We start from the raw sequence: 13878 nt of genomic DNA on the forward strand, positions 1-13878 counted from the left end.
TTTATTTTTAGTTTAACAGATATTGATTTTCAATATTTCCACCAATATACTAGTAGATTATTTTACTGTCAAGATAATTCAGTCAAATATTGACTACCTACATGTATATTGATTATTATTACAGTGTTATGTAGTACAGTTATGTCCCTATAAATACTGATAATTAATTATGCATACATTGATGAATGGTGAATGTCATTGATGTTCAAATTGAATGTATCAGTAAGTTATTGTGTGTTATCTGTGCACAAGTTGTGAATGAGACCCATTCATTGCCCCCTATTCATTAATGTTAATCGTCCTACACATGATACCCTCTAGTAATGTAGTTTTATTTTATAAATTATATATATTGTTTTATGTATTGCGAGTATACCTATTTGTCTGTTATAAATTCAAGAATTTGGTATGTATGTTGATAGAAATTATTTTATGTGTTTGGAAAAACAAAAATGATATAATGAACACCAAATTAAATTTAATTCCTGTTATTCAAGAAATGTTTAATTTTCTTATTAATAACAGAAATATGAAAGTCGTCTTTGAAATGATTATTATCTCTAGAATTATATTTTATTATTATGTTTTAACAGCTATTTGACCCACTTTATTAGACACTGATATTGGCAAGACTAAACATTTTAATGTTAAATTGTAAGGTCATATAAAATATTCATAGGTCGCAACCACTCTAATATAATCTCTTAGTTACAATAATTCACATTGATTTCATATTTCTTTATTGAATTTAAAATTGTTGATAAGATTTTTAAAAAAATGCATTATCCATTCTATTCTATGAATATTTACTAGGAATCCATACTAATATTATAAATGCGAAAGTAACTCTGTCTGTCTGTCACTCAATCACGCCTCAACTACTGAACCAATTTGCATGAAATTTGGTATAGAGATATTTTGATACCCGAGAAAGGACATAGGCTACTTTTTATCCCGGGAAATAGGATAGGTTTTATCCCGGAAATCCCACGGGAACGGGAACTATGCGGGTTTTTCTTTGACTGCGCGGGCGAAGCTGCGGGTGGAAAGCTAGTACTTTATAAATTAAAAATGAAATTAAATTAAAAGAACTTATGCTAAGCAGTGGCTAATTTAGGAGCTATGTTAAAATATTTGTCCAAAAACCTTCATAAAACTTAGAAAAATTAGACAAGTGAAGTAGTAAAACCCAAACCATTTTTTAATAATTTCACTTTATATCTATACTAATATTATAAATGCGAAAGTAACTCTGTCTGTCTGTTACTCAATCATGCCTTAACTACTGAACCAATTTGCATGAAATTTGGTATAGTGATATTTTGATACCCGAGAAAGGACATAGGATAGGTTTTATCCCGGAAATCCTACGGGAACGGGGTTTTCTTTGAAAACGCGGGCGAAGCCGCGGGCGGAAAGCTAGTTCTTATATAAAAATATTTGTCAGGAAAAAATTTTCCTTTGAACTGTTGCACATTATCTATCAGTGGAATATATAAAGATAAAATAGTTATTTAAAGATTATCTTTTTGCTATCTGCATTTACTGAAAACTCCTTATATTTTTCTAAATAAGGAGTTGCAAATAAATGAGTTATATGATCAAATATTTCGACATAACATCACACCCTTTAATGATATGAGTTTACTATTTTTAATAATACAATTTTTTGCCTTATCTGTTCGGGCTTAGAATAATATAATTTACTGCATGAATTGCCATAAAAAATGACCAAAGTATAGCATAGTCTGAATTCTGAAAGTGTACAGATTTCAACAGAATTTAGCAAGACAATAGATATATCATATTACTGACCTCAATACACAAGCATTTTTTAACATTTCTTAGACTACAGTGAAATTTGAAATTTAAGTCACATATATACAATTTCAATATGGTTTCAAAATACGATACAATCACTTATTGTGAAGCAAAAACTTATGTAAACTTTAAAAAAACTAACTAATAGAGAGAATGTTTGAGAATGACTTGTTTCTGTGAATTCTTATCACTCTGATCTGCAAAATAAGATAATTTACCAAAAGCTATCTATCTGCTTTAAAATAATTAAAAACATCAAGGCTTACATCAATGATATCAATTGGTAAATTTATTACTTAAAATATTTTGTTTAACTAAATTATAATAAGTAAGTAAATACACAAACTGAACTAGTACATACTTATATACATTATTTTATAAGAAAAATAGCAGTACTTAATGATTAAAAAAATTGCAAGTTGCTTAATAATCTTACAGTATTTTTTATACATGAACATGAGTTAAAAAATGGTGTTCTTTATACAATCTATTATTATTTATCTTGTAAAGTGTGTTAATTTTGCATCTGTACAATCTTTGACCAAATCTCATTGTTCCTAGTTCCTATGCATGAGGAACATCAAAGTGTTCCTGCGGACGTGCCATGAAGTGTTTGAACTGCGTGAGATAGACTTGTTCGACCCCTCCATGCTGTTTGACCTGTCCAACTTCCACCGAGTCCTCTGCACACTCGCTAAGCTCAGTCAATGTCCCAAGGCACTGGCTAAAAGTATAAAGTAAGATATTTTCATGCTCGTTTTTTTTTTGTAAAGGTGATTTCAAAATTCTCATAAAAAAAGATAAGATATTGTCAGCAAGTTAATTCATTAATAATCAGAAATAATACCTCCATTTTATACTTCTATTCAAAAAAGGAGTTCATAGCATTTTGATTCAACATGTATATATGTTTTGCAGGCCATTCTCAGCGAACAGAACTCAATCGGAGGAGGACATATACAAAGACCTGCAGTCTGTGTAAGTATAACTATTTGGTTAGCCCTAAGCCCATTGCGTGATTCAAGATATCATGGTGTTTAGTAGCGCGTGCCGTTCGTTGGACATTCCGCCGTCGTACGAGACGGTGCAGCCGCAGAGTAGCGAAGTGCCCTGGGTTCAGTTCACAATACCAAGCAGTAACTGTGAGGAACGAGTAGAGGAGATATACGAGGACCTCTGCTATGTGAAACTCAACTCGGAAGTGCCCGAGGTGGCGATGTTTTCAATCGCTTTACCGCTCAGATTTGTAGTGTGCTGTTGAGCTTGATTTTTTGAGTTAACCGCTTATGATGGTTTATTTTTTGCGAACGTTATGTGCTGGTAGCGTGCACATACCTATATTACGTCAGCTGTTGTATGATCCAAAGTTTAGCGATTTTTAGGAAGTTAAATTTAGCCTTGATTTTAGGATGGTTTTAGAGTGATTTCTCGCTTAGCAACAGCTATGAACCGTATCGCCGTATAGAAATGTCGCGTAGAGATAATCACGTAGCGGATATTGCGGGAACTTATGGGCAGGCGGCCTCAATGTAAAAGGAAATACAGTGCATGCCCCGGACTATATTAGGGTTATCACAGTTGTATAATTGATATTAATTAAATTCTTCGTGCAAATAAATCAATTAATGATAATTATTATAAGTTAACTTTAATGACGATAATTTTTGTTATCTTTTGCGCATGGTTGGATAATCTATCGAGTCATAACACGATTATACTTCAGAAGTGTTTGCTAATATTTGTAAGGATATCGATAAAGGAATCGAAAAAGACGTTCATATAACTTTAGACTTCATTTTAACTGAATTTACTCTTCACAATAAGCTAGCATAGGTTAGCTTATTCTGTGAGCAAAGTCGTTAAACTTATAAGTATCGATCGCATAAACTTAATTGAATATTCAATAACCCTGTTAGCGTTAAGACTCGCCCACGTAGCAGTTGTGCCTCGTTTCATGATAAAATCTGACCCAAATGTGTATTATATTATGTATATGAAATTCAGGTTTCTACAATATCATTTAACTTATAAAATGTTTAATATTTAAACGTATATTTCTTTAAATTCGGCATACAACGCGTACCAAAATACATATTTCCAAAACTTTACAGCTGCGAATATACTAGCAGTTTTTTTTTTATAGAAATGACCAATTGGCTACTGAACTTTTACTGAAACCAAAGCACAATGTATTATGAGTAATTTCTCAATTTATTTCAGTCATCTCAAATATGATTGAAATATATTTACGATACTATCAAGAAATGTTTACAAAAATGTCAGAGAAAATTATGTGTGTAAAATGATCAAATACTTTTCTTTTTTGTTTATTTATTTTACTCAATGTAAATACACAATGCCTTGTGCTATCCATGTATATTATACACGCAAAGTAAAATGAAAACTGAGATTTGATACAAAATAGACACCTTGCGTTTTGGACCGCTCGATTTGTTATTTTATAGTTTACACACATCCTTAAAGACGTGAATATAGAACCGAAGAATAAATTTAATAAATATAAAGATTAATTATTTAGTAAATACTACCTACTCCTTCATAAGAAAATACGTGACATGTGATGCTCGATAATTCTATATTCGCAACTAAAATATAAAAAAACACGCATTACAAAATCGAGCGGTCTGAATCGCCTAGCCTTAGAATAATGACGCCTAGAAACCATATACACGCAAGGAAAGTGAGGTAATTCAAACTAAGCGTTATTGGCAAGTCAACACCGGTGGCCGGCCGCCGGAGGGTCGAGACCACTCGCAACAGAAGTGTTCGCACAAAATATGTAAAAATCAGTGTCTGTGGTCGGTGGCCCTGAGATGCAAGTGTTGCTCACGCGTACATCAATCCATGTTTTGCCTCACTCTAGCGTTTGTATGAAGATATAAATCTAGGCGTTATTAATCCAAGCGTGTATGTAACGTTGTGTGGGGCGTACAGAGGCGCGGGCGGCGCGCTGGCTAGCCGAGAGGTAAACGAGTACGCGAGCTACTGCGCGCGCATACACGACGAGGAGATCTACCACGACCTGTGCGTGGTCAAGGGGCCCGCACGCGAACCGCCCGCACCGCACCCCGTCGCTTTCACCGCAGCAGTGCGTTTTTTCGTTTTTTTTTTTTAAGTTTTTTTTTTGGGCGGCGGAGGTAATGAGTGACAGATGTTTGGATTATCTTTAATAGATATAATGTGCATTTTTTAAATATTGAGTACAACTTTCGGATTAATAAATCTATCTAATTAACATACTTAATTGATATTTGTGTAATGTAACACTAAGACATAGAAAACAAAACTATTGATGTGTAAAATTTTACATAAACTCCAAGAGAATAAGTAAAAACGCATCATAGCACGCATACATAGAATTATTTTACGCTCATTACTTCTGCTGCCATATTTTTTTACCGCCAACTAGTTGTGTTCATAGCATTGCATAGAATGGTATTTCGCTAATTGCTTATCTATGGTCCATAGATGAATAGAACACCATAGATAATGTTTATTTTTAAATTGCAGCTAGCGTCGTCTTCACATAGTTTAGAGAAACGGGATTATGTTATACGAGAGTTAGTAGATACTGAGTGCAATTATGTGGATGTGTTGAGCAAAATAATTAAATACTTTCTGCGGCCGCTGACGCCGTACTTGAAGCCGCAAGATATGCAAGTTATTTTCTTCGGTGTAAAGGTACGTGTATTTACTTAATAAACACATCACTTTTAGTGTATTAATATTGAAAAATAACTACTGTTACTGTAATGTAAGAATCGTTTCATATCGGTAAAATTTAGTTCAGTCATCCAGATCCATCACAATTTTGAATGTTCAATAAAATAATATTCAATAAAACAAACCGCATCGCATATATTAGGTACTTGTATTATAAATTAAATGCACTGTGCATTGAATATGTATTTATTTGTTTCATCACTTTCTTCTCGCATGATTTCTGCTAGGAAGTCAATTCCAATAAGAACAATGTATTAATAAATTAATGCATGAGTAGATATGTATAATAAAAACGTTATTATTTTTCTTCACTTATTTTATATACAGTTTCCTTTTATTACTCTAAACATTTTTTTACATCAAAGTAAAGTGACTACATTGCTGTAATATTATCTAGCAGTATCCGTATTGTTTTTTTATAACAATAACCCAAAAATCACTGAAAATATAATCCGATCAAAGTAAATGTCACACACTGACCTTTTATGATCCGATTTTTGAATAAATTCAATTATGAGACGCGATTCGCGCCCTTTTGTTGTGTGTCACATCACATCTGACCTTTATAATTCGATTTTGCCAATAAATTCGATTCCGCGCCTTTTCTGACCTTTTCCAAATATTTGGAAAACATAAATAGCTAGATATGTATTTTGTTTATTTATAGTAAAAATAAAATATAAAAACAATATCGTATATATAATATGTACATGATATATATCATCGTATTATCGTTATTTTATTAAGGAACTGCACGAAATCCACACGGGTCTATTACGGCAATTGCGTCTTGCTACCGAAATGTGCGTGCCGGGCAGCGGGGCGCCAAGGCTTGCGGACGTGTTCCTCGCTTGGCGGGAAAAGTTGCTGCTATATGGGGATTATTGTTCTAATCTAACGACAGCACAGGATACGTTGAAGACCCTGGACGCTAGAGATCCGATGTTCAGCAAACAGCTCGCGGTGAGTATAGCGGTTTAGTGGATAAATAAGTTAAAAACATAGAAGATTAGATGGATTGCAAAACAAACATTTGCTTTTCTTCGAAATTATCTTTCACTGATTGGTTTTTAAAGGATCTAATTTTCCCCTATTCTGTTTTTGGTTTAGAAAAAAAAAACAATCATTTAGATATTTTATGCTAAGCGTTATTTAGTTTTTATTTTTTGTTAATTTTTTTTTACAGAAATATTTTCAAGAAATAATTAAAAACAGGTTCAGTTAACTTTAATTTTATCTTGTACCCTCAGAAATGTCAGAAAGAGCACAGCGACGGTCGCATCCAGTTGCGCGACATCCTATCGGTTCCGATGCAGCGGATACTCAAATACCATTTACTTTTGGATAAACTTGTACAAGAAACTCAACCAGTAAGTATTTCATTGATATTTTTGTAAATATTTATAGTATAGGTACGACAATTCATATTAATATACAATGTACTCTGATATTTAACAAAACTCAAACAAAAGAAAGATAGAAAGGCAAAAATATATTTCTGTCTTTCTACCTCTCTTTTTCTTTCTCTGTTTTTATGTGGTATATGAACCTTAACAACAAGAGTTGTTGCATTGCTGTCAAATACCTCAGTTAGTGTTTCAGAATACAAAAATTTTTGTTTAATTTGCATTATTATTTAAACAATTTTTCATTTTCCAGAATCATGAAGAATTCCGCGGCTTGGAGCGCGCCAAAGAGGCTATGGTGGATGTAGCGCAGTACATCAATGAGGTGAAGAGAGATAGTGAAGTGCTCGCGTTGCTGGCTAAAGTGCAGGTAAAATACAATTAATATCTGAATAGAATCCGGAATGAAAAACAATTGTGTGTCTGAATGAAAATTTCTCAGTTCAGCGTCAAACGATTATTTCTAATGAAAAATAATTTTTTGAAGTGAAACTTCTTTTTCGCGTTGAGAATAAAGTAAGGCCATATATAAATTGGTATATTTGAATCTTGCTAAAGAAGTTTCACTTCTGACACTTCTCGGCACACTCATATTTATCTGTATTCTGTTGAAGTTACAATAAAGTGTAAAATTGGGTCGATGCTTGTTTGTGGTAGTGAAAGCACGTGTTATTGAAAAATTTTTCATTATAGTTTTCTATTTGGTGTATATTTCATTCAAGCTACGATTTTTTTTGTTTTTATTGGTGGTGGTTGTATTGTATAGTGTTTAGTGGTAAGTATATTAATCTAAGTATGGATATCCCTCCGGATCCGCCGGATCCTCCTGATCCTAACGATCCCTCCCAAAATGTACAGACTCGCCTTCCTCACAAAAGGCATTTGGACGATGATATTTCAAACGTCACAAAACTAAAAAAAACTTCTGTGGATAATAATCCTATAGCGGCATCTATCCAGACAGTTTATACTCACCCTATGTTATCTGAGGGTGAAAGAAGGTATTCGGAAGCAGACACTGGCCCATTCCTTGTCCACTTATGTAAAAATGAAACTGATCTTGCTTCTGGTTCAACTTTGAGATCTGTAAAGGTAGGCCAACTTTTAGTTACTAATGGTATTAATAATATTAAACGTGATGGCATTAAAAAGATAGGTAGGAATCGAGTCTCTGTTGAATTCTCTAATGCTGATGACGCCAACAAGTTTTGTCATAATCCAATATTGAGTAATAACAATCTTACTGCATCCATCCCTACCTATAATTTTTCTCGCATGGGAATAGTTAGAGGAGTTCCTACTGACATTTCCATGCAAGAATGTGTAGAAGCTCTAGAGATCCCCCAAGGCTTCGGAATGGTGTTAAAGGCCCGTAGACTCAACCGAAAACGAAAAACTGATGAAACTACTGAGTGGATTCCGACGACTACTGTTGTCCTAACTTTACAAGGACAAAAATTACCCGATAGAGTCTACCTATATAAATCCTCCTTAATAATTGAGAAATATCAACTTCCAACTATACAATGCCGGAAGTGCTGCAGGTTTGGGCATATCAAATCCCAGTGCCGATCAAAACCTCGCTGCTTCCGGTGTGCAAAGGACCATGATGGCATTGATTGCAATGTTTCTGAGTCTGCCGCTTCATGCATCAGTTGTTCAGGTTCCCATCTTGCTACGGACCCAGTGTGTCCTGAACACTCAAGACAAAAAAATATAAAACATATTATGTCTGAGGAAAACATTTCTTACTCCGAAGCTTCCCTACGTTTCCCCATGTCCCGCAAACCCTTTGCTGATGCAACCCGTCAAACCCCTTCTTCTTCAATTACATACTCTTCTCAAAATCCGCCCTCTTCCCCTACCTCGTCCTCTTATAAGAAAACCGTTTTCTATATGCCTCGTCCTAGAGCTCCTCTTGGAAAAGGCTATGACAAAGCAACCCATAATAACATTGTTCGAGATCCCCAACTAGAACCGCAAAACGGGTGTGCCTTATCAGGCACTACCCCTATTACCAGATCTCAAAGAGAGAGCAACGTCCTCATCTCCTGCCTGACATTTTTCTATGACATCATTAAAACATGTAGTGATGTCGACTTACCGCACAACGTGAAAGAAATGTTATTCAGAATTCTTGACACTATCAGATTAAATAATGGCTCCGAAGAGCCTGATACAATGGAATGCTAGAAGCGTTCGACCAAAGAAACATTCAATCATCAGCCTTATTAACGAATACGACCCTGTGATATTTGCCATATCTGAGTCGTGGTTAGTTCCTAAGACTCGTTTTACCATCCCTAATTATGTGTGCTTACGCAATGACAGAGCCGACGGTTATGCCGGTGCTGCTCTGATTATTAAAAGATGTATCCCCTTCTCCCAAATCCCTATTCCCAATCATAGTGAGGATATCAATGCTGTTGCAGCAAAAGTTTTTGATTTTACTGTTTTATCTATATATATCTCGAAACCTTGTTCCTCTTTAATTCCTGATTTGTACTATATATTCTCCTCTCTCCCCGGTCCTATTTTAATTTTGGGGGATTTTAATGCCCATCACACCTCATGGGGCTCCCATAAGTCCGACCTATTTGCTGTATCTCTATTAGAACTGTTTGATGATCTCAACTTATGCATTTTAAACAATGGCTCCCCTACTCATATTGTTTTACCTAATCAAAATCCTAAAAGTGTTGTTGATTTGTCCTTGTCTTCCCCCTCCTTATCTCTGTCCTGTAATTGGTCCACTCTCCCTGATTCCCATGGGAGTGATCATTTTCCTATCCTCCTCTCCTTTGACCATAACATCCCCGAAGCCCAATATGTTCCGTCTCTAAAATTCCACCTGTCTAAAGCTAATTGGTCTAATTATTCATACTCTTTAGAAAATAAAATTAATCTTTTTCCCCCTATTTCATTTAATAATGTATTGCTTGTTTATTCCCAGTTTGAATCCTCCATCCTTTCATCTGCCAATGCTAATATCCCTCAGAAAAAACCATCTCATTATAAACCCTCTACTCCTTGGTGGGATCAGGAATGTACAGATATTGTTCGCCAAAGATCTGATGCGGAAAAAGTATACATTTCTAGTATGACACCAGAAAATTTCCTAAACTTTAAAAAGATTTCAGCTAATGCGAAAAAAACTCTTAACTCCAAAAAGCGTTCTGGATGGCTAAATTTTTGTGAATCCCTCTCTCCTAAAACCCCTCCTTCTCTAGTCTGGAAACAAATTAAAAGGTTTAGAAAGTCATATTCCCCAATTTCCTTAACCTCTAACAATACCTCCCTTTGGTTAGATGAGTTTATAAATAAATTAGCTCCTACCACCGTCCCTGCCTCTGACCTATTTCCCTCCTCACCCTCCTTTCTCCCTCCCACAAATAACCTAGACTCGCCTTTTTCCATGGATGAACTCTTATGTGCCCTTGATGGACTCAAAGATTCATCTCCTGGTATTGATGAAATTCCCTACTCATTTTTAGTCCAATCAACAGAAAAGACTAAGGTATTATTTCTTGATTTAGTAAATTATTTCCTTTCCACCGGCTTCATTCCTCCATCCTGGAAAACCCAAATTGTAATCCCTATCCTTAAACCAAACAAGAACCCATCAGATCCTAACAGCTATCGCCCAATTGCCCTGTCCTCCACTTTATGTAAAATAACGGAAATTTTATTAAAAAACCGGCTAGAATGGTTTGTTGAAAATAACAATATCCTGGCTAAATCTCAATTTGGGTTCCGCAAGGGATTTAGCACTTTAGATAGTATTGCCGTCCTCACTACTGATATCCAAATTTCCTTTAAAAAAAAGCAGTTCCTTGCTGGAGTCTTTCTAGATATTGAAGGTGCTTATGACAATGTTATTCTTCCAATACTCAGGCAAAAATTGCATCAGCTGAGTATCCCCGAGAGGTTAACAAGGTTCATTTGCAATCTTCTTATGTGCAGATCAATCCAAGTAAGAGTTGATGGATCTTTAAGCTCTCATAGATCCATTTGGAAAGGTCTCCCGCAAGGATCTGTGTTAAGCCCCCTTTTATATAGCCTGTACACCTATGATTTGGAGTCATCAGTAAATAGTTTTTGCAACATCCTACAATATGCCGACGATATTGCGTTATACTGCAGTTCATCCTCTATATCTGAAATAGAATGTAATTTAAATAGTGCGCTCTACTACCTACATGAGTGGTTACACCCACATGGCCTATCTTTATCCGTCTCAAAAAGCTCTTGTGTAATTTTCACCCGCAAAAGATTAGTTCCTCCTTTAAACCTTTTTTATAATAATGATCCCTTCCCTTTTCATGATAATGTAAAATTTTTAGGAGTATATTTAGATTCCAGAATGACTGGATTAGTCCATTCAAATTACATTGCTAAGAAATGTGAGAAAGGCGTTAACGTTTTGCGTGCGTTGTCTGGAGTTAGCTGGGGCGCGCACCCTTTCTCTCAGAAGCTCCTGTATAATGCTGTGGTCCGTAGCCACTTTGATTATGCTTCATTTTTATTGGAACCATGTAATAAGGCCGGCAATCAAGTTTGGGACAGAATCCAATCTAAATGCTTAAGGATTATTCTAGGTGCTATGAGATCCACAGCAATTAACGCCTTACAAATAGAATCCGGTGACCCCCCTCTTCATTTTAGGAAACAGTACTTGTGTGATAGATTTATTTGGAAACTTTTTCAAAATTCTTCCCATCCTCTCCTTGCTAGATTACAAATTTTACATCGTTGAAGTGGGAGTCGAGCACGCTTCGGCATGAATTGGGCCAGCTCGCACCGGGGAAGGTACCACACCCCCACAGAAGATCGGCGTGAAATAGTGGCATGAAAATGCCATTGTGTTTCGTACGATGAGTGGGGGCACCGGAGGCCCGTATCCCTCTCCTACCGATCCCAATCCCTTCCCAATATTTCCCGTGTTAATCCTTTACAATACCCATCCTCCCCTCCTCTCCTCATATCCTCCTCTTAAAATAAAAACATGGCAGCGGATTTAAATTTTAGACTACCCCAGGAGGGTACTAACCTCACTAGTGTTAGAGAATCCCTCCCTGAGTATCAAAACTCAGGCTGCCCTACGTACTCTGGGGAGGGCAAAAATCCGCTTAATAAACCACCTAAGCGTAAAAGGCGCAAAAAGTCATCAAGACCACCACCTGTGCTATCAGTAGACTTCTGCAATGTGAGAGGCTTACACTCCAACCTCAATGCCGTCCACCACCACCTGGAGACGGCAAAGCCAGACTTATTATTTCTGACAGAGACCCAAATTCGTCCTCCTCTTGACACATCATACCTTCACTACCCAGGTTACAAACTGGAGCACACTTTTATTCCTAAAGCTGGTGTATGTGTTTTTGTAAAGGAAGATATTAGTTGTCGTCGCATCAACAATCCCGTCAACTCTAACCTGTCGACTCTCTGGCTTCGTATAGACTGCAATGACCATCCTCGGGTCTATGCGTGCGTGTACAGGTCGCATAGTGGTGATGCTGAAACCGATCGGCTTATGGAGCACCTTCAAATCACAGCTGACGCAGTACTCGAACAGATCCCCTCTGCTGAAATCATCGTCTTAGGCGATTTTAATGCCCATCATATTCAATGGTTAGGGTCACGGCTTACTGACCATGCGGGGAGATCAGTTTACGACTTTGCATTGGCTAATGGTCTAAAACAACTGGTGGCTTCGATCACGCGGCTGCCTGATAACGTGGACCATACTCCTTCCATGCTAGACCTCCTGCTCACCTCCCATCCGGATAACTATCGGGTCGATATAGTCGCCCCTCTAGGCACATCAGACCATTGCCTGATTCGCAGTGTGGTGTCAATCTTGCGCTCAAGGCGGCCCCGATCAGGTGGCTGCCGTCGCGTTTGGCACTACAGAGCGGCTGATTGGGATGGGATGCGGGAGTTCTTTTCATCCTACCCCTGGAAGCAAGTTTGTTTTGCACACGATCCTAGTGCTTATGCTGACTCTGTCGCGGATGTGATACTGCAGGGAATGGAACTTTTCATACCGAGTTCTGTAGTTCCCATCGGCGGCAAGTCTCAGCCTTGGTACGGTCATCTCTGCAAAGTGGCTTTTCGCCAGAAGCAGGAATGTTTCCGTAATTGGGCAGACGCATTATTAAAACAGGATCCGAATACCAGTGCTCTTAAAAAACAATATAACTTTGCCTCCAGACACTACAAAAGGAAAATAAGCATTGCAAAGTCCGAGTTTATAAGCGGCATTGGCAAGAAACTGACACGCTACCCTTCTGGTAGCCGAGCTTTCTGGTCACTTGCTAAAGCCGCCCAAGGAAACTTCTGTCAGCCGACGTTCCCACCTCTGCGACGGGAAGATGACACCTTGGCACACTCGCCCAAAGAGAAAGCCGACCTATTGGGCGCTCTCTTTGCGTCCAATTCCACCTTGGACGATGGGGGAAAGGTACCGCCTACCATCTCGCGGTGCCAGTGCTTTATGTCCGATGTGCGCTTTACACAAAGTAAAGTGCGAAAAGTACTTTTCTCTCTCGACACCCATAAAGCGAGTGGCCCGGATGGTATCCCTGCAATTGTCTTGAGAACGTGTGCTCCAGAATTGGCTCCCGTTTTTGCACACTTGTTTCAACACTCGTATGATGTCGGCATTGCCCCTGCTTCGTGGAAAACCGCCGCAGTGCACCCGATCCCTAAGAAAGGCGATCAATCGGACCCCTCTAACTACAGGCCCATTGCTATTACCTCTTTGCTCTCAAAAGTCATGGAAAGCATAATCAACCGTCAGCTCTTAGGCTACCTAGAGGAGAACCAGCTGATCAGTGACCATCAGTATGGCTTTCGCCATGGACGATCAGCTGGTGATCTCTTGGCCTTTCTAACCCACCGATGG

At 37.4% G+C, this 13878-nt stretch overlaps 2 protein-coding genes across 3 annotated transcripts in view; both read left to right on the forward strand.

Moving 5' to 3' along the window:
* Vav (Vav guanine nucleotide exchange factor) overlaps positions 1–13878 on the forward strand; it is a 34591-nt gene that overhangs the window by 502 nt on the left and 20211 nt on the right. Inside the window, exons 2-8 of one of the 2 annotated variants that reach the window (XM_090119286.1) lie at positions 2383–2558; positions 2740–2799; positions 2866–3031; positions 5353–5523; positions 6313–6528; positions 6816–6935; positions 7225–7341. In XM_090119286.1, coding sequence (XP_089975412.1) covers positions 2383–2558; positions 2740–2799; positions 2866–3031; positions 5353–5523; positions 6313–6528; positions 6816–6935; positions 7225–7341 — 1026 coding nt within the window. Of the gene's footprint in view, positions 1–2382; positions 2559–2739; positions 2800–2865; positions 3032–4776; positions 4928–5352; positions 5524–6312; positions 6529–6815; positions 6936–7224; positions 7342–13878 lie in introns of both variants that reach the window. The other variant, XM_090119284.1, reaches the window with a different exon arrangement.
* LOC149909327 (uncharacterized) lies at positions 7755–11713 on the forward strand. Its single transcript, XM_090119280.1, has one exon. The coding sequence runs from the start codon at positions 7767–7769 to the stop codon at positions 9162–9164; it is 1398 nt and encodes a 465-aa protein (XP_089975406.1). The 5' UTR covers positions 7755–7766; the 3' UTR covers positions 9165–11713.

The sequence above is a fragment of the Colias eurytheme genome, chromosome 3, assembly GCF_061535395.1.
Source record: "Colias eurytheme isolate Ceu_HAF_F1 chromosome 3, ilColEury1 Martin Lab GWU primary, whole genome shotgun sequence".
NCBI lineage: Eukaryota > Metazoa > Arthropoda > Insecta > Lepidoptera > Pieridae > Colias > Colias eurytheme.